The sequence below is a fragment of the Pecten maximus genome, chromosome 5 (genome assembly GCF_902652985.1).
Source record: "Pecten maximus chromosome 5, xPecMax1.1, whole genome shotgun sequence".
Classification (NCBI taxonomy): domain Eukaryota; kingdom Metazoa; phylum Mollusca; class Bivalvia; order Pectinida; family Pectinidae; genus Pecten; species Pecten maximus.
The window spans coordinates 3337587-3360408 of NC_047019.1; the positions used below are offsets into that span (position 1 = coordinate 3337587).

General features: G+C 37.8%; 3 protein-coding genes across 3 annotated transcripts; all 3 read left to right on the forward strand.

Moving 5' to 3' along the window:
- Window positions 1-1696: 1696 nt before the first annotated feature.
- Window positions 1697-5398, forward strand: LOC117326872. Its single transcript, XM_033883661.1, has 2 exons — window positions 1697-3160; window positions 3578-5398. The coding sequence occupies exons 1-2, from the start codon at window positions 1838-1840 to the stop codon at window positions 3794-3796; spliced, it is 1542 nt and encodes a 513-aa protein (XP_033739552.1). The 5' UTR covers window positions 1697-1837; the 3' UTR covers window positions 3797-5398.
- Window positions 5399-9483: 4085 nt separating this feature from the next.
- Window positions 9484-13362, forward strand: LOC117326873. The gene is made up of 2 exons (XM_033883662.1): window positions 9484-10968; window positions 11402-13362. Exons 1-2 carry the CDS (start codon window positions 10093-10095, stop codon window positions 11654-11656), a joined length of 1131 nt encoding a protein of 376 aa, XP_033739553.1. The 5' UTR covers window positions 9484-10092; the 3' UTR covers window positions 11657-13362.
- Window positions 13363-17504: 4142 nt separating this feature from the next.
- Window positions 17505-19372, forward strand: LOC117326874. Its single transcript, XM_033883663.1, has 2 exons — window positions 17505-18671; window positions 19242-19372. Exons 1-2 carry the CDS (start codon window positions 18081-18083, stop codon window positions 19263-19265), a joined length of 615 nt encoding a protein of 204 aa, XP_033739554.1. The 5' UTR covers window positions 17505-18080; the 3' UTR covers window positions 19266-19372.
- Window positions 19373-22822: the final 3450 nt, after the last annotated feature.

The following is a 22822-nucleotide window of genomic DNA, read 5'->3' on the forward strand; positions in this document are numbered from 1 at the left end:
ATACGACATCGGCGAGAAACGTTACCTTACATTCTCTGGACGGTATACAATGGGCATGTTGTTAAGTGAGGTAGTCACCAACTACTACAAGGAGACCCCGCCTCAAAATGACACTGCTTGTCATCGGGACGATTAACCCAGTAAACAAACAAACTGTAGATGTCGTTAAGACGTAAACAAATAAATAAGTCGTCTCCTTCTGTTTTGGTTTGGTTTATTTTGTTTAACGTCCTATTAACAGCTAAGGTAATTTAAGGACGGCCTCCCGTGCGTGCGACATGCATGCATTTGGGAGGCTGCGGTATGTTCGTGTTAAGTCTCCTTGTGATAGGCCGGATCTTTTGCCGATTTATAGTGCTACCTCACTGAAGCATACTTCCGAAGACACCCAGCAGCACACCCCACTCCTTCTGTCGATCAAAATACAGTGTGTAATTAGACATTGTCACCATGTTTTATCAACATATCATGTTGACAAATTTCGCCCAAGAATTAAGAATATATATATATTCTTTTAAGTTTTAAGTTTTTAAACTTTAACAAATTGTTTTATTCGTTGAAGAATTACAACATTATATCATAGGTTTTCTAATAATAGACGTACAGGTAAACAGGATTTTCGCTCACATAGTCAGTCAGAGCTTGAAACTTTGCAACGACACTCCGCATTGCTTTACGTATTCTGTTTGTGCAAAGATAAAAATACAGTGTGTAATTAGACATTGTCACCATGTTTTATCAACATATCATGTTGACAAATTTCGCCCAAGAATTAAAAAAAAAATATATATTCTTTTAAGTTTTAAGTTTTTAAACTTTAACAAATTGTTTTATTCGTTGAAGAATTACAACATTATATCATAGGTTTTCTAATAATAGACGTACAGGTAAACAGGATTTTCGCTCACATAGTCAGTCAGAGCTTGAAACTTTGCAACGACACTCCGCATTGCTTTACGTATTCTGTTTGTGCAAAGATAAACCTTGAATATATATATATGTAAGTGTCGTAGGTTACTATAGGGTAGACTTAAGTAGATTGTGCCCGCTTTAAACGTTATATAAAAACTCCTGTTTGTCGTAGAAACTGAAAGTCTCCATCAAATTATCTTCTTCAATATTCTTAAAGTTTTAAATTCTATTTATGTTTCAAGTATCTAGTTATGGGAAAAAATAAATGAAAAGTTTAAGGATATGTTACTTTAACGCAGGTCGAGCAGACTAATTCAAATGGAATTTAAATGGCCAATGTAATCTATCGCACGACTTCTATCGCCGTGTAAGTAATAAATAATGAAATCTTTGCACGGCGATATACCTGTTATTAATGGGATCGTTGCCTTTAAACTCGCTTACATCTATGTCTGTGTGTAGGTAGATAAAACATCTAGTTATTAGGCCCGATTTTGACTGAGAACGTTGGTCGTTATACGAAGGCCAACTCGCCCATTTTACGTTTTTAAAAAAATAAATGTTCTTAAAATCCATTCAAACATTGACTATTATTCTACTACTGAGCACGGCTGGTAAACCCAGCGGTTCTTATTGATTCATTATTGAGACATTCTTATGCAAATAACCGCCATAGCGTGCTAGAACCATTGAAGAACGCATTAGGCATAGACAATTCCTCATGCAATACACATAACTGCTTAATTTCAAAAGACGTATTAAAATAACGAACAATAGCACGCGTGCGTGAGATTCTATCGCATGGCACCGTGGTCGGCTGTCGGTATGTACACAGTGTTTGGGTAATCTTTAATGGCAAACCCAGTTTAGTTGAACATGGATTTAAAACTGTAGATTCTTGTTTCTGAAAGACATTATACGTAAAATGATCTACTGTTTTGACGACTTTCAGTTAAAGCATCTTTGTGATGTGATTGAAGCTGAGCGTCGGGTCCGCGAAAGGCTTTACAACGAGTTAACATGGACGAACGCTTGGTCACCAGGGGGGATGACCAGAGGACGGCGACCCAGCTCGGGAAAAAGTCAGAAGCAGGCTCTAAAAAAACGTCCTTCATCAGCCAGGAAGTACGATGATAGGTACGAGTCGGACACGTCACGTGATGAACGAACTCTCGTGAAAGATCGACCAAGTTCCGCGAGACTTCCACGAGAGAAAGTAAAAGACGGTTCACGAAGAAAGCTGAAATCGCACGCATTAGAAAGTAGTTCTGAAGTGTCGTATGATGACCGACCACGTTTGAAGGATCGTCCCCATTCCGCGCGAGAGCCACGTGAGAAAGTAAAGGACACTGTGAAGAGAAAACCAAGAACACTTGCATTTGAGATTGGATCCGAGTCCAAATCTGTTGCTGTGAAATGGGGCTCCGATCCTCGGAATCTATCTGTTACTATGGGAGACGGATATGGGAGAAAATCGCGAACTTCTAAGAAGCCAGGACCGGAACACGACAAGTTTGTTATCAGTAACTTTGGTAAGGGGAGTTCATTCCAAGTGGATACCGGAAAAACCTCAAGGGACCCTACAAATATAACTATAGACAATGTACGGAGGGGCACTTCCGGTCAAAAGGAAACCCTTCGTGTAACCGGAGGCGGAACGAATGTCGTTATTCACAATCCGAAAAAACCGGGGCTGCCAAGCAGAGGGACGAATACTATTCACGTGGCTAGCGGGGATTCTAACGTTGTAGTTCACAAACCACAAAACGAGGACAGTGATTCTAGTCAAAGTGACGTTATTCGTAAAGAAATCAAACCTAAAAAATCTTCGAAAAGGAATAAAGATTTAAGTAAAACTATCAATGAGAATCGCAATGCTATTAAATTTTCTGAAAACATTGGCACCCAAACAGCTTGGATGGATACGGACCCAGATCCACCGCCAACGTCCGCTTCCGGTCCTCCATCGAGACGTATAAAATTCATGGGCGAGGATCGAACGCACCGGGAATATAAAACTGCCTTCGTTGACGACCAGAAACTCGTTCGACCAATGACCGACGAAGACATCCCACTCGTGGTCGAAATTGTTCAACCAGATGAAGACGACGAGGAATACGAAGACGAATGCTCAACGGAAGTTAAAGATACTAGACCGGAAGTGATACATTATATAGACAAAACGGTACCTGCTCGCGCAATAGAGCCGTTCGAACCAGTGTTTGTCCAGCCACATCCGGTTTGGGGGGTAAGTCTTATGACTTAAATGACAAGATTCAAAAAAAAATCTTCTTTTAATTTTTGAATATCTAATTCTTCTCGAGTTAAATGATACAAGTGTTCATCGATTTCCTAATTCATCAATTGAGGTTAGAGACATTTCAAAATCATTTTACTTAAATGCACATTATTGGAACTGTAAGCAATGCCTACATATATATATATTTGTTTAATTACCTATTATTTAAGGAACAATTTGTTAGTAATTAAGCTTGTAATACTTTTAGATATAGCGAATTTCTATAGCTAACTCATTCTACAGACTGGACCTTAATCGCCATCATGTCTAAATTAAAGTAACTTGTAAATTACCATTTTTACCCGTTTCATTGTCCAGGTTTTAATTACCCATAAAAATATAACATCCTGTCATTTGGTTTTGCAGCCTGAGACCCGGGACAAACGTCCCCGCACCCCGAAGACGGTGAGATCTCGCCCGCCCCTCCCCCCGCGCCAGTACCGCCCACTTGATGTGTACGACCGTAGGAGTGCCGATACTAACGACCGTTTCCTGGTAGTGAAGACTCGGGCCCCGCCCCGGAAACCACCACGCTCATCTATCAACTACCACCAACACGATGACGCGGTGTTTTCTGTGTACTAAACCGGATGTACAAAACAAAACACATTTTTATAACAATTTTATGATAAAATCTTTAAAATCTTTAAAATCTTAAGAATTACAGTTTGGACTTCGGATTCTGTCTTATTTGCAGTTGCAGCTGTAAACAAGTTACAATTGTCAGCGTCGCTTCAAAACATTGGATTTTGAGCTGGAGAGAGAGAGTTTATTTGAATCCAGATAGATGAACTGTTTTGTGTCTTCCTCTGGTGTGACAACAGAACCTGTGCTATCTGACACCCTGTGGAAAATGTCAATTAACATGAAAAAGGAGTATTCCACAAGCTTTATTAAGCAGTTTTCATTTGAAATTGGATTACAATTGGAATATTTACATGAACAATGAATCGCATTACCATTTAATTGAGACGATGTCTACTTAATCTCTAGGTAGCATCCATTATTTGTAAATCTCTTTAAAAAGGGTCTGGAAATGTTTAGTTTTAAAGGGTTTGAATCCGAAGATACACATAAGTATAGAAAAGAAGTAAGATCAGCACAATTTTAGCAATAAATGCATTTGAAACGGGTCAGTTTTAAAGCTGGCTTTGGTCTAGTTCAAAGGTTTACCAGACAATTGAAGACGACTGAGCGAAGTTTTGCAAATTGTTGTAAATTATTGTTTTTCTCCATGTCTTTCCATGGATATATACAGTATTATATAAACGGATATTGTGTCTCAATTAGAAAATTATGATTTCATGACAGTTTGGACACTGGTAGTATGTCGGAATACTCAGGTGTCGGATTAGACAATTTTATAGTAGTTTTAATGTAGATACCCTTGGTCAATACCGTAATTATATGTGGTGATGGGAACTCTTCAAACATGCTGAGACAAGGTTGTCCTGTTTAAGCCCATAAGTTAACGGACTAAAACGGGTACCCGCTAATCATATAGTATTGTTAACAATATACGGAAAGTGTAAAAATAAATTATGGTAATTTTCTTTTATTAACGTTCTGAACTTTCCATACATACCGTGAAATGGCAGACTTATTGCTAAAATAGGACAACATTAATTTCGTGTTGAATTTTGTTGATGACAAAGAGCAGAATCCTACAAAATCGTGGATTTAATTATTAAAGTATACCCTCCCTACTAATACAATCGGCGTATGTGGATCACTGGAGTGAAATTAATAGTATGTGGTGTTTTATATACAGATTTCAGCACCACGGTGGCCGAGTGGTTAAGGTGTCCCGACACTTTATCACTAGCCCTCCACCACTGGGTTGCGAGTTCGAAACCTACGTGGGGCAGTTGCCAGGTACTGACCGTAAGCCGCTGGTTTTTCTCCGGGTACTCCGGCTTTCCTCCACCTCCAAAACCTGGCACGTCCTTAAATGACTCTGGCTGTTAATAGGACGTTAAACAAAAACAAACCGCACCAAACACATAAAAACAAAGCTTACAAGCGAGCGATCCCGAAATATGTTTTGATAATTCTGTTTCTTTATAAAATGAAATGTGATGTTATACAATATATGTGGTTTATTTATGTTAACATGTTATCAAATATGTATTTCTATGTATTATGCAAGACATTAAATATTCGGAATAAAGTTCAAATTGATATAAACCATGTTTTCGAATGTTGATCTTCAACAGACAAGAACATTGCCCAAAAAATCGATGAATTAGGCTATTGATTGGCATTCTCCGATGTTCGCTAGGATTCGGAATCCGAGCCTTGACGGAATTGGCCGAGATGTTACGACTATTTATATTATCTTACTGTATCTTATTGCATTGTCTATTACTGTTTATAAAGTTATGTGATTGTATTTGTATCATCTGTGTCTTGATAAAGGGGCGGATTGCCTCGAAAGTTACTTCTTTGCCCCACATATATCTATAATCGAGTACAACTCCGACAGGAAATTCAAATCTATATCTTCGGATCACCAACACATAGTGCATATGATACATTGTGCTAAATATTTGATATATATAACATAGTAACACAATTGACGAAGGAAAACAACATCGTTATCTGCTTTCATGTACGCATTGAAATGTACATTTGAGTCACGTGACAAAACAATAGACATTAGCGCTACTCGAAGCACTTCCGGTCATTTTTTTATGCAAACACTGAGAGTCAATTTGTTCAGTGACAGAACACGGATGTTTCACGCTACAGATCGATTTAGGCGTCACAGGGAGTTAGTTATAGTAATACAACATTATCATCAGTACTTGTAACAAGTGACAGACATGCCATTACGTTAGTTATTGTAATGATTTCATTAAGTAAATATAGAACGGGGCGTTCTTTTGTTTAGTGGCTTTGTTTTATAAATAATTTAACTGACAAATCTAATATTTACATTGGAATATAACTTTGAATGTGAATGCCAATTAAACTGCACTGGTCGTAGTTACTGTTAGCAATAGGAAGAATCAATATTGACATGTTCGCCATTACAATGAAACGCAGTAAATGAACAGTAGGCCTAACAGCCTGTGAATTAAATCGAATATCCGACACTTTACAATCTTCCCTGAACGGGTACGCTGCTTCTACCGCTAGACGGCGTTGCTTCGACGATACTATTAATTGTTGTTGTTGTTTTTTTACATTTTACATTTGTTCTGCAGTGTAGAGTCAGAGTAGAATATCGTCTCAGGCTGAGATACTTAATTATACCCAACTGTAATGTATATATACGATTGTCAAGGGAGACAACACTCACGCGAGTCACGTGACGATGAATATTACGTGTAGCTATAAAAAGCAAGCGCGAGTCACATGACGACGAATATGAGTCACTTGACGAAGGAAAAATCAGTTAAAAAACATGAAAAGCAAGTGGGAGCCACGTGACGATGAATATCAAGTGAGACATTAAGAGTAAACACGATACACTTGACAATGAAAGTTAGGGAAGATAATAAACATTTTGAGACATACATGTACGTCACAAGAGCCAAGGGAGACAACTTACATTCTGAATAGTTTTTGCCGTCAACAACAAGTTATAAAGCTTGCCAAATGAAAATAAATAAGTTTTAATTTAGACACTATAATGTAGGGCTTATAAACACCAAACAACCCTTTATGTGAGGTAGGATACAAACACTCAGCGTGATTTCAATATACATTTGTACACGAAGAGTAATTGTAGGAAGCTGGACGTGGGATCCGGAATTGATAAGGTAAAAATCTAATCTGTGAACTTAGGAAGAATTTAAGGAAAACAAAAAAAAACATTTAATAGTCCAATATACGAAAAGCCATGCCTGTATCAGTGACCCCCCCCCCCCCCCCCCCCCCCCCCTCCTTTCTTTTTCTTCCCCATCAAGGAGTGGCCTCCTATGAACATTCCGCTTTTCTCTCACAGTCACAAATATTATAATCATTATATATTAGTATTAAGTATGTAAGTTTTTGTATAACATCATGTGTGGTATATCATTAATCATCGACAAACTTCAGCACCGAACTGATTTGCAGATACAGCTCAATTGAGACAAGCACGTGTCATCTCGCTATCAACTGTATATAGCACGTGCGTCGACCAACAAGGGGGTAATTCATTTATGTGTTTCCGTTTATTGAAATGCCACATAGGAACAATATCTACAATATCACAATGGGCGGGATCGAGCGACACCTATGAGGACTGGTAGATTGTCAATCACCGGTCACGTGCAATTACGATCTAGATAAACAGCTATACCCGCGTTACCGAGTTTCCTGAACGGTTTATGACGAATTTAGTTTAAACATATTTTATTGACAAAAATGACAAAAGGATTAGTCAGCAAGTTTTACCAACTTATCACGAATACATTTCAGAACTTTGATGTAACATATCCCTTTAAATATTTCCCCGTGAAGCCATTATGACAACTTTACTAACCCTGTAATAATCACAGCACTACATATATATCTCTTTACCAGACGCAATACTTTATGGAACACAATATCAGCTATAATATTTGAGAAAGAATGTGATTATTTGGCTTCCGTATGATGTTGTGATATTCACAACAGTCGCTCATTTTTTTTTTCGCGATTGAGATCCTATCTCACTCCGCTCACCCATCCCTCCTCATCCTCATCCTCATCCTCATCCCTCCCTTTTCACTCCAGACAAGAAAGAAGACTAAGATATGGACTGATTGATGTTCAACATTCAAAGTTTGTCAGTATAATGTGACCGGGTGAGGTTTCACGCTTCTGTGTCCAGGAGTGGCCTTTCAGTGTGATTGCACTATAAAGCATCTGCCAGTGACGTCATAATCCATAGACACCGTCCATATGTGACATTTACTGTTGATACAAACAAGAGGATTCCCATGAACTGAATGGGTAAATATGATGGTGACGTCAAGCAGAATTGTCAACAGAAATGAATGATAATAATAGCCTTTATTCACGATATCGAATTCAGATCGTCTACCAGATAAAGAATATTCTTCTTCGTCAGTAGCAAGTTAAAACTTAATGAATTCGTCAAGAAAACGACAGGAAAAGCGCGTTTAATACTTAAGTATACTGGCGTTATCATACTGTATATAATTGTCGTCTTTGGCTGAGATGGACATTGATTTTACCTTAATACTATGATATTTACCGAAGATAAGGTTAAAATCTGTATGTTTTTTGTTTAACGTCCTATTAACAGCGAGGGTCATTTAAGGACGTGCCAGGTGGAGGAAAGCCGGAGTACCCCGAGAAAAACCACTGGCCTACGGTCAGTACCTGGCAACTGCCCCACGTAGGTTTCGAACTCGCAACCCAGAGGTGGAAGGCTAGCGTTAAAGTGTCGGGACACCTTAACCACTCGGCCACCGCGGCACCTAGTTAAAATCTAAATTTAAGGGCCGACATCTTATACATATATTGTGTATTCAGCTGAGCCAAAGCCAATTATCGTTTATAATACAGCAAATTTAAAGAGAAATCAATGCGCTTTTAATTTCATCACATTTTCAGAAAATCAATAGCGCTCCCTAATGTCTCTGGCAATGACGTTATAATTAGCAGTTTGACGACAGAAGATAAAATTGCGTGCGAGATCAAAATCACAAGATATCGAGCTGAACGGGGATGAAATGAAGTTCTTGCTCTAATTTGAATGCAACATTCATATATATACATTTGCGTTTTATCAGTTTTACATTCTGTTATGCCGCTTTAAATATTTATATTTGTATATATACACATGTATTGAGGTACAGTGCTTTAATACATCTATATATATACATACAGTGTATATGTGTGTGTATAAACATGTATAGTTTGTATGTATATGTTAATACGGAGTGTCGGAACGAGCGAGGGGTGGTCGGTATCAAACCCCCGTCTATAGATAAGAGATCTATATAAATATATATGTGTGTTTAGGAAAACTCTATAATATTTCGTCCTGAGAAGTAGATCCACATAGGGTTGTTACACTCGGAACTCCTCGAATGTAACTACGCACATGACACACAGCCGGGGAGTTCCGATTGAGGGTTGTTACGTTTCACTGACTCGTGACGAGAGCTTTGTTTTACGGTGGGCCTATACCACTAACACCCGTATATGTACATATATACATTGTGTACAAAACTTAAGTAGGCCTTTAGCTAGCAGGTTATGTTACAAAACCTCCTTGACTCAACCGATAAGGTTCCAATAAAAAAGATTAGAATTGTTTGTGGTAGCTTACCTACCTGGGGCAATAAATCTAACCGTGTTACGTGTGTGTATCGACAGTATCAGTTATGAGGAAAATATGTAAATAACGGATTCCATGCACGAAAAATTGATTTCCCTTCCTATTGACCGGGGAGGTTGTTTTATATGTCATAACAAGACTCAAATACGTGTTGATATTGGAGCTGGCTGTCATTCATTTCGTTGTTAGTTTAATTGTTTACCTGTTCACAGGTAGAGTAGTCAATTACGGTGGAGGTGAAGGGTTCAGGACAAGTGCAGGAATCGTGTATTGCTGTTTTGTGTCAGAGAGACGTATTACTAACGCTCCCCATGCTTAACGCCATGTTATATGTGTTTTCAGTAACGACTGTTTGATATCCAAGTAGGGACTACGGCGGTTTAAATCCTTGGAGCGGTGTAGTGTATTTGAACGACAAATAATATTTGGAATATATATGGTAGGTGTGATATATATGTATATATATATATGTGTGTGCACACCTGGAATATCTACCTGGTCATTTCCAGGTGAATGTTTAAAAGTGTCCAATCTCGGCCCGTGGAGGCATTGTTAACGGACAGGTGTGTGATAGAGAATTCCACTTTCAAGGGACAAAATGGCACAAGGCGACAGCTCGTCGAAACAAGTAATGTTGACAAATAGGCGAAAGAATCCCTCACAACAGGCCGAATTGGCTGCAAAGGAAACACGTCGAAATACACGTGTAAAGAAATCCTCATCCAGATTTGAGAAAGGCGTGAAGGATGCGCTGGAAGTTTCAGAAACATTGTTGTCTGTGAAAAACTCTGAAAAGAAAAATAGCAAAAGTTCGAGAAAACGGGAAAATTCAACTGAAAAGAGTACAGCGAAATTAAGAGACGCAAAACAATCTGGTGTGAAAGAAAATGTGGTTATGAATGGTAAAATTAGTAGTACACCTAAACTTGTTACAAGTAGGGATTTACGAAAGACGAGTATAGGATCACATGATAGCATGGGTTATCGCCCCTTGAGACCTGTTTCCGGCCACAGTGACCGTCCGGTGAGACCCGGATCCGAGGATAGCGTCAGTTCGGCAATGAGACAGGAAAGAGAGCGTCTATCTTCTCGGAAGGATAGTTCATATTCCACCTACATTGAGATTACCCATAATGCATCTGAGGATCTCATAGTAGTAGAAAACGCCGATTCTGACTGGTCAGAAAGTGATGGGGACATCCCTGAAGTTAAAGACGTCATGCGTCCGACATCAGAGACAAATTCAAAACCGGAAGTTGATGAAGTAATAACAGAAAAAGAATCAACCCCTAGGCGGAAACGCCGAACAAGAACGAAGAAAAGGCGAGAAAGATCAGGACACCATAGGTCAAAATCAGCCAATGACACGGACGAACTGGAAGCACGTGATCAACCATTGGTTGAAGCGGATATGGAACTGATGACACAGGAAGTGGCAGCTGAGCCGGTATATGTCCCACATGATATATGGGTGGTAAGTACACATGTGACTGACGTTTTACGTGCCCCAACATATATCTAACCGTGCGCTTGGCCTCTTTGGTACGATTGCAATTGTCTGTCGTTTTTTCAAGTGAACGTGTACTCGACCTCTTCAAGAACGTGATATCGTTCTTTCTCTGTGGAATTGTTGTCATTTCAGATGTCATGCCCAACTGATCTTCTTCAACTTATCTAATGTTTGAATTATAACGTAATATTTCTTTCAAAATGAATTTACCTTAAATTTTCAAATCAAGCCACGTCAACCCTCTGTCTAGCTCAATAGTTTACGAAAAGCACATGCTTTGCATTTTGTTTTAAAAACGTGCATTTTTTTTGTACCATTCTTATTTAAGGCATTTTGTTTTTGAGTTTTTAACTGGTTGGTACGATTTAACAGCTAAGCCCTATTTTTTCATCCATAGCCCAAACGACGCATGCGCAAGAAGGGCAAGCAGACGATGGTGCGCGTGGGAGGAGGTTTCATGGATTTAACATATTATCTTCATTACCACGTACCAATAAAAGTGTACCAGCCAAAACCATACGCACAGCTCTTCAACAAACAGATGTTCATGGTCAAGTCTAAACGGCCGGAATCGGCCACTGACCACAAACAATATGACCGGCCGAGCTGGGCAACCATGAACAAAGGTTTCAAAGCTTTTGCTTGTATATAAAACAACTGAGGGATCTCGAATGGATTGATACATATGTATATACGAATGTTGACGACTGCTACCGACATTCACGAACAAGGAAAATCAAAGTCGAGCATCTCCAAATGTATACATAATTGGTGTCGGAAAGCTTCGTATATGAAATATTTACTGAGGGATATCGAATGGATTTAGACACATGTTTATCCGAATGTTGACGACTTCTTCCGAACATTCCCGAATCCATGTCGAACAAGGACTATGAAAGTTGAACATTTCCGAATATATATTTTGGTGTTGGAACAATTCTTATATGAAATATTTATTGAAAAAACTTCCTTATACAGTATATTTAGAGATATGTTAAATAATTAATTTCAAGAACTGAGAAAATCAATTTCAGCGGAAGAAATAGTCTCTTAGATACAGTGATATGAAATGTGCCATATATATTTAATTAATGTATTGTTATAATGTACACAAATATTTTCAGTGTTGTTGTAGAGTCCTTTCACGAAGAATGGGCCATAGGGCCAAAACAGTGTTATGTCGTTGTGGATAGTATAGATTATACATAATGCTCTGTTATTGTCCATATAAGTGCCTGGCTCCTTTATTATAAAACAACCCGTAATTGGTAGAATTATTTCGCCTGAAGAGGCGTGTTCTTAGTTATAAATTATACCTTGACACGGGCTAGACTTACTGCCATTTCCCTCCTTTATTAGTGTTACCAAAGTAGAACGAGTCATTTCCAATCGCATTAAATCATTTACATATATACATTGTATATCATATTACATAATCTGTGATTTTAATTGGAGATGTTTGTCCTTTGAATAGGTGACAAAGCTCTTTTAAAATGGCGACCCTTCCTCGAAGTTATATTGTATACCATTCCTAATTATCGATATCACAAACTCCATCATTTGATTTTGTAAAATGTCATTCAAATTAAATATATTTCTCATTCCAAGTAGTGACATTTCATGCGAGCATGTTACATTTTAATCTTTATAAAGGCTGATATTTCTAATTCGAATAGGTGTGATACGTTACAAGCATGTACATGCATACTGGTCATCCGGAATACTTCTGGTCTTTCTTTCGGTAAGAATGAAAAGCCCAAAGTGGTTCCGAATGACCAACCAGTAAGTTTTGTTAGAATTGTCTTCATGATTCATCAGGATGTTTTTTTTTGTTTTGTTTTGTTGTTGTTGTTTGTTTTTTGTTGTTGTTTTTTGTTGTTGTTTTGCTGGTTTTTTTTCTGTTTAGCTTATACATTTCATATGTGATTATTACAAATAATTATCCATGCTGACATACAAGTCACAAATAGTGTTTCCTCAAGAACCCGACCCGCAGCTCTTGTCCATTGTTTTAACTATCAGGGCGACAAAGATATTCTTTCCACTTGAGCTTTTATGATATTTCATACTAGGAGACAAAGACCTGTCTTTATGTAACTTGGAGTACGATATATATTGAAAGTGAGAGAGTGCATGTGTTTCAGACAAAAATTAATGTTCTTTTAAAAATATTTCCATGAAACCTTAAATCGTTATTAGTTTTATGTTGTTTGTATGTAATGGCAAACATTTAGTACATGTTTATTTTTATTTCGTCACGAAATTTACTTTTATTTTATAAATAATATAATTATATTTACTCATAATATCTATAATGATATTAATATAATTTAAGACCGCCTTGTACAGTGACAGAAAACACGTAAATCAAAACTTCTTAAATAAATTGATTTTATGAAAAATATGTTTTATATTATTCATTTAAATTACTATTGTCGGTCCGGATATATGTGTGTATTGCATCTTAATTTAGATGAAAACTTTAAAAGTATCCGGAGAAAATTTACGTGGTTGGACCAATCGTGAACCGTCGGCACTTTCCGTAAACGATTCTCGTTTACGGAAAGTGCCGACGGTTCCCGGTATGTTCGTGTTAAGTCTCCTTGTGATAGGCCGGAACTTTTGCCGATTTATAGTGCTATCTCACTGAAGCATACTGCCGACGACACCCAGCAGCACACCCCACCCGGTCCAGATAGCGTTTAATCATAAGCTTATATAGTCCCGTTTGAAGAAAAAAAAACTCAGGAAGAGATTTTGTGCAAGACTCACACCGCACTACAGACATGGTGAAATGAATATGTTATATTTAGATGATACATCTTAATCTTAATTAAGATGACAAATCCTAATCTTAATTTAGATGATAAATCTTAATCTTAATTTTAGATGATAAATCTTAATCTTAATTATGATGACAGATCTTAATCTTTATTGAGATGATAAATCTTAATATCAATTTAGATGATAAATCTTAATATCAATTTAGATGAGAAATCTTAATATCAATTTAGATGAGAAATCTTAATTCTAATTTAGATGAAAAAAATTAATATGAGTTTGGATGATTAATCTAAATCTTAATTTAGACGATAAAAATCTTAATCTTAATTTAGATGGAAAATCTTAATCTTAATTAAGGTGATAAATGAACAATAAAGATGTGTTCAGTAGATTGGCTGATTTTAATACTTAGACGGGGTTTTCCTCTGTATAAGAGTTATCTCCCTTTGAGAGGTATTCCTCTCTTATCATGATATCCATATTTTTTTAGATGCATATACTCCAAATTTCAAACGATACAATTAATCAGAAGATGAGTTTTTACTTACATATACATTTGTAGCGGAGGTATACACTACCCTAAACCCCTATAAGGATAATACATGTATGTGGACGGTGATATTTACACATCAATACTAAATAACAATTAAAATCCACGAAAACGGGACAATTATTCTATAGTTTCCGGTCATTATTAGACACATTGTCATATTTTTGTCATGAAAGTTTCTAGATGAAAATAAGCAACAATAATACCTTTTTTATTGTTGTTGTTGTTGTTGTTGTAGTTTTTGTTTGTTTGTTTGTTTGTTTGTCTTTTGGGGTTTTTTATTGGGGGGGGGGGGGGGGGTTTTTTTTTCATTTCGACTTTGATGAGAAAACGAAAGCAACATTCCTCTTCAAAATAAAGACATTTTATTTAAATCTCAAAGTTTCCACAAAAATACATCAGCTGTGAACTTTTGACCTCTGAATCTCCCTGTTGTGTGGAATTATGTATTACTATCAAACTGATCAGGGTATGTTGGTTTTAATTTTAGTTGTGACGAGGTGTTCCGCCTTGGTCTTGGACAGCTGCCATCCGAACAGCAATACAATGGTACAAGGGGGATAACTCTGTATAAAATATGCTCGGTGTCGGCTCTGGATTTTACCGATAAAAGCTCATTCTTTGGGTTCACCGAGCACTGTGATATCAAATCAAATGTTGAAGATGTGACGGACTCTAAAATTAGGATACAGTGACCTATATAAAATTCTAGTTTCTACGTAATAATGGGGCGAGAACAAATCTAAGACACCAGATTCCAAATACGTAATTCTATATTTCTATTTCGTGATCAAATAAATGCTGGATCTTAATTGGATCTTAATGATCTGAGGATATTTGTCGGTGTTAACAAAACATTTACCTTTTAAATGACATACGTGTATCAGTGTCGGGGGTTGGGGTGTTAAGCTGTACACGTGTGGAAAACACATATATTTGAGATGGTGGAGATTTAAATTGAATAGAGATCTATGACTGATAGACAAAATACATGTAGATGATAATAAGTATGTAAGTATACATATATATAGATATACTCACTCGACCGTTATAAATAGATTAACCGTTATCTACAGTCCAGAACAGATACAACAAGAAATATCTTTAAAAAGATAAAAGGCATAGTTTTAATGCTGGTGGTTATAATGTAAAACTGCTGGTGAATTTAAATAACGAACTGATGTGTTTCAGCACAGATAACAAAATAATATCAGTTTGAATGATTTTTGGTGATACATAATTCTATTAATGTGTCATTTGAATAGATACATCCACTTATTCAGCTTGCATTCAATCTTAACTTTGTTTCGATTTTAACAGCATATCTGCGTTTTGCATTTACCGCTACCTTGACCAATCACATACTTCATCTTGACCAGTAACGCCACCTGTCGCGACATACCCGTGGCCAAAAGAATATTATACGGCTATGCCGAAAAAAAATATCATTACATGTAAAACGTCTTATGTATGGTACATGGTTAACTTATCCTGTTTAAAATCCGGTAAAAAATAATTAAGTTTTACAAATATTGTTTGAACCTTCACGCACCTCACTCGACAGCACAAATACATACTATTTCCTAATCTCTGAAAAAATTGAAATAATTCTTTCTTTTCTTTTTCTTTTTAATAGAATATCAAAAATAATAGAAAGAACCATATAAGAATAAAACTGTAATTCTATATCAAAATCCATTTAACAGCAGAAGCATGATGATCGGAAGATCAACAAGTGTAGTGAGGACCATTTGAGAAAGACTAAGACCACATGTTCGGAAGGATAAGCGTCCTCGGCGTTATCGCCGATACCCGTAAAACATTGCTAAAATATATACGGAACCGCTAGATAAAACCTAATCTTGAAAGCTTAAAAGGAAATTAAATATTTTTCAATGGAATCACAACCTTGACCTTACCATCGGATCCCTGTGGCGCAATTTCGTTCATTAGCTGTCGGTCTCCATCACTCGAGATATTGGGAACAGATCCTAGGATATCCAATCATCTGCGAAATGAAGATAATGAACATGTAGACTGGAAGATCGGGAATATTTCTATCAAGAAATAGAAAGTTAAATCGAAGTCTAATTCAGCATCTGCAGTATGCATTCAGCAGAACTAGCTGCATCATCGATGATAGTTTAAAAGATAAATGGAATGTTAATTACTCATTAATACTTACATCCGCGACGTGTAAGGATGAAAGGGTGGAAAGATGGATGGTAAAGATCGAGATCGCTGGTTCGATCCCCGATGGAATTATTCGAAAAAAATTTTTTTTTTTTTCAGACTAAAAATGTTGTTTTATTTATTATTATATTTATTCATTTTTTCGTATTGTTTTGTTTATGTTTTTAATTAATTTCAACTTAGGAAATAATATTGAGTATCAAATAAACTGTATCCCTTGGGTATACCAGCCCTATAATAGGTAAGGAGGGCTGATATCGTGATTTCGTATCACTGATACCGTGTATTGTCTATGTATTGTCTGTGGAAAACAAATGCACCGGAGCGACAAAACAGGGCCTCACGTACAATGGCCCGAGAACAATGGGGCTATGACCGAGACAGCACACAAGAAGCAAGTAACGTCATAGGACACAGTAAAGTTCTCCAATAGCTTAAAACAATGACGGTGAATTCGATATCCGGATATTTCCATACAGGTGACGATAGACTAGAGTTTGAAGTGTCGTCTGTCACCACGAACGGAATATTCCAAACAGGGAGAGCTTAGAATACAGAATTTAAAATTTGAATTGGAGGACTCGTTTGTAGATTTTCAGTTCCGGATTACCCGTCATGAATTTGAAGTTAGATGTCGACGAGTCAGATTTGTATGGGATTTTCTGTATACTTCATGATGTGCGCTGTTTAGTGTTGAGTTAAAACTCTGTTTGGATATACAACCTGCCATACCTTGTGGATTGATGACAAAGAACAGTTGAACTTCGAGACTATATCTGCATATATTCTCACGCCGATCGGGCAGACGAGACATCAGCCATCGATCAAGGTCGTGCGTGCGTTTTGATAAAGTGTACATAGACATTGGACTCTTACGACTTTTTTTGTTTTGTTTTGAAGGCAAGCTTCCATGGACAACAAATTAATCAATCAATCGAAATTACACAAGACGACATATGCAGGGGACATATGGTGTTAAATTCACGCATATTAAATGAGAGGAATAATCCTGGTTTGAATGCCATATACAGCCAGCCAAACAGGACAACTTGACAATTTTCACCGTCAGAAATAATCCAAAAAGACTGACAACTAAACCTTTATTGATTTCAATGGAGACGGTTTTTACCTTCAGAGATTCCGATTTTGAGTGGAAGCGATAAACATGTATTCAAGCATTAAACGCTGATAAATAAATTCATATGCCAAAAATCCATGTATCATATATTTCGTATCTTCTATAAATCGTGGTAGATTCTTTAAGGAGTAAATGACCGTGATTTACCTTTAACGGTATGTAACCGGTGAGAATATTATCAGATTGAATGTAGCACATACAACTTGGCAAACACGTATGTATATTTTAATTGAATTCTAGTCAGTCAGTGAGTATAATATATACCTATAGCATGCACTCTTTAGCTCAAATTTGATGTCTCTGTGTGAAAACTCCTGGACAGCATCGCCAGTTCGACAATATCTGTGATATAGTTTATTAAGAAACACAATTTTGATGTGAAAGAAATCCTGACGAAACAAGCCCGGCAAGATGGCGAGTGAATTTTTCGCAAGGAAGTTAAATTTAGAGTTGGCCTTGAACCCATTGTTTCATGGCCCGCACGAGGAATTAATGGGGGAAGATCCTCCGGTTAAGGAGGTGAAGGTCACAACAAGAAAAGACTTTTCAAATTCGAGAAATCGTGGCGGCCACAACACAAGAAGTCAGTCAAATTTCATTACCGGAAGTAATATAAACAGTTTTGAGTTCAAAAACAGAAACCCAAAAGGCGTATACGACTTTCTGAAAGTTAAAATGGAACGTGAACACGCTAGGACTAAATCTTCTAAAAGCAGAAAATCTTCTAGTAAAATCAAAAAGGCGGATTTGACAGAAACCGGAAGTGGTGTTAAAACGGAAGTAAGTGTAGTTGTGGAAGTGGAATCGAATACAAAAGACACAGAAACAAACGGTTCTACATCAGAAAGTAATAACGAGACACAGTCTGTAACGTGTGGACTTCCGGGAACCGGAAGTGAAAACCCCGTTGTTGTTCCAGAAATACTTCATTATTCTGATGAGTTCACAGAGGGACCTTTGGAAATGTATGAACCAGTTTTTGTGAGGTTTCCTGTATGGAAGGTAAAATCATTTTTTTTTTTTCAAACATTTTGCATCTTTCCTAAAAAATGTCCATACATGTAGATTTCCAGCGTATAATACGTATAATAGCAATATCAAGAAATAGATTGGACTATGCCCCTTTGATGATTTTCTTCCGTGAAGATACCATAAAGGCCTTAGTTCATGAAGCCCTTAATTTGAATATTGCTCGAGTCGTACATCTTTGCCTATTTTGCGTTAAAGATTTTATTGTCTTATATGTCTCTAGATTTGACTGAATATAACGATTATTTTACCTTTTAACGTCTAGTATTGGTTTTATTCACAGGGACCTGGCACGAATATCCAACCAACGGTCCAAATACCTATACGTAACACACACATATATGGATCGTGGTGATGGAAATCCAATTCCAAGTCCCTGTGTTTTTGACGTATTATGAATAACTGAAATGTTTTTGGAATAGTACATACATGTAAATGCTTATTTCGCTATTGATGTTTAATAGTTTTACATCTTTCTAGGTTTGCCTGAAAAGGATCAAACTTGGGAATTCAATATACTTATGGTACCCTTCTCTATTTCAGCCAGCCAGACTTGACCACAGCTAACAGAAAATATGGAAACTTAGCAGCGTCCACAGAGATATACCGGAAGTGCCTATCAATAAACAATACAACAGTTTTAGATTCGACAATATTCTGCAAACTATCGTTAAACGTTTAACTAGTCATCTACTCAAAAGTACAATCTGTGAAATTTCTGTGAAACATATTCAGATTCATTTCACGCAATTACAGGCCGCCATCTTGGACAAAAATCGGAGGTGCATGTCCTTGCTATAATGCATGTTTTTGTCTGAAAACGGATGCATGCATTGTATAAAGCGTCTTTGTAAACTATATTCATTCCTAAAATTGATTTATAAATGTTTGTGAATACCGAATGAAATATTGATACGATTTTTCTGTTTCAGCTGGCGTAACCAGGGAATTTTCGTTTCATTGTGTTAGTCGACTATAGTCTGTATCCGATTAGTGGTTCATTGTTATTGTTTGCTCGCTCGCCTTTTAGGCACCGTTTCCAACAACAACAACAGCAACAACAGCAGCAGCAGCAACAACAACAACAACAACAACAACAACAACAATCAACACCACTACCTCAAACAACAACAACAATCACCACCACCGCCTCAAACAACAACAACAACAACAATCACCACCACCACCTCAACAACAACAACACAACAACCACACCCAACACACACACCACCAACCACCACAAACAACAACAACACACCACCACCAACACACCAACACTAAACAACACACACCACCACCACCACCGCACAACAACAACAAAACCACACCACCACACCTCACAACACAACAACCAACCCACCACCACCCCAACACAACAACCACCACCACCACACCACACCAACCACACAAACAACAACACCCCAACACCGCACAACAACCAACAACACCACACCAACCAACACCAACCCACCACCCAAACAACAACAACAACAACCAATCACCACCACCCTACCCACAACACAAGCCCCACCACCACCCCCACCCCCAAACACCCACAACACCACCACCACCACTCACAACCCACACACAACGACCACCCACCACCCCCAACAACACCCATCACACCACCACCCCCCCACCACAACAACATCCCCACCCCCCCACCCAAACAACCCACAAACCCACACACCACCCCCCCTCAACCAACAACACACCCCACACCCCACCCCCACCACACCCCACACAGATCACCACCCACAACAATCCCAACCCAACCCCTCAAAAAACCACCACACCACACCACCACCACCACCAAACAACACCACCACCATCCACACACGCCCACACCCCAACCCACAACACACACACACCACCCACCACCCAAACACCAACCCCCACCACCACCACCACCACCTCAAACAACAACAACAACAACAACAACAATCACCACCGCCACCTCAAACAACAACAACAACAACAATCACCACCGCCACCTCAAACAACAACAACAACAATCACCACCACCACAACAACAACAATCACCACCACCACCTCAAACAACAACAACAACAACAATCACCACCACCACCTCAAACAACAACAACAACAATCACCACCGCCACCTCAAACAACAACAACAACAACAACACCACCACCACCACCACAAACAACAACAACAAAAAACAACCACCACCACCACAAACAACAACAATCAACAACAACCACCACCAAACACCACCAGCGCAACCAATCAACTAACAAGCACCAACCACCCCAGCAAAGCCACATACAAACAAACAACAACAACATACAAGCACCACCCACCACCGGCAAACAACAACAAGCAACAACACCACCACCACTCAACACCACCGCACAACACAACAAGCAACAATCAAGCACCAACCACCACCACCGCCAAACTACAACAACAACCACCACCACCACCACCACCACCACCACCACCTCAAACAACAACAACAACAATCACCACCACCACCACCACCACCACCTCAAACAACAACAACAACAATCACCACCACCACCACCTCAAACAACAACAATCACCACCACCACCACCACCACCACCACCTCAAACAACAACAACAATCCCCACCACCACCACCGCCACCTCAAACAACAACAACAACAATCACCACCACCACCACCTCAAACAACAACAACAACAACAATCACCACCACCACCTCAAACAACAACAACAACAACAACGACAACAACAACAACAACATTAAATGAAACCAAATAGGCATGTCAAATACTACATGGGATTCTATGAAAGATGTATTTACCGAGATTTTTATTTTTACAAATGCCTGTTAACTTTGTTAATATATTGTTGTAAAACTACGTTTGTGTACAAATTGTACCTACGTTACCCGATCACGTGATCCGTAAAAGTGTTCGATTGGTTTTTATTTAAACATAAAACGAAACAAGAACGACATGATTTTTGTTATATCTTATATTGATTAAAGTTTGGTCGATTTCAGTGATGACAAGTCTCTATGAATAGTAGAGCAGACCTTGACCTTGACATTCTTACTGAATGATGACTTTAGTAAACCGATAGTGACCTTGACTTTTGAAGTCAGAAATACGAACTCATATGAATGTTTCCACAAACCGAATTACACTCGCTAGAGCGGTGACAAATGTTTGTTTTTATTATTATTATAAATTTCTGTGTGAAAGGATTAAAAATGGCAGTGCACGACAGTTTCTGCCAAAATGGAAATTTCCTTTTTCAATACACCAAACCGATTACAAAGGCTTCCATGGATGGCTATGACACATATTGGACATTCCAGGAATATCGGGGATGGCCCTGACCAAGCTCATCGATAACGGATTGGATTTGATAAATTGTAATACAAGGTGAAGAAATTGTTTTTTAGACTTCAACTTCATTTCTAACAGTTGGCAAAGAATGTCTCTGAAAGGCGAACATTTTTTACTGGTCATATCACGGAAGTGTCATAAGGATCGGTATGGCTTTAAGACGCGAACTTAGGCCAATAAAAAGCACAAGGGCGAAACGCAAACAAAATATTTTCACGAGAAGATATACTCGATATTACCGGGACTATCAGTTTGTCGAGATACTTAGCGTTTGTTTCGATATTGTAGATCGGCATTGTATTGCAGAGGTATTTCAGTCTCTTTCGATATAAGAAATGTTTCTCGATATTACTGCTTATCTCGACAGTAGAGCTGTTCCGGCCATTACAACTTATCTCGATAGTCCCGCCTATGTCGATATAACAGTTTGACTCGGTATAACAGTTTGTCTCAATATTAACAATTGTGGCATTTAATTCAATTTATTTTATTACGTTTGACTTGACTTCATACTGTACAAAGAAAAAGGATAACATTTTGAGATCAACATGAACAAACATGATATAAATATCACATCAAGTAAATAATATAAAGATCAATCTACATCGTTACAAATATATATGGTTATACTTATTACTTTTAAAAGTCTGTTTATTCTCGGATGAATGGTTATATAATCGTCATAGCGCACAATATACACAGTATATTATATACCTACATTGCACATATATGTATATATATGTAAGTTACACAAGTATATCAG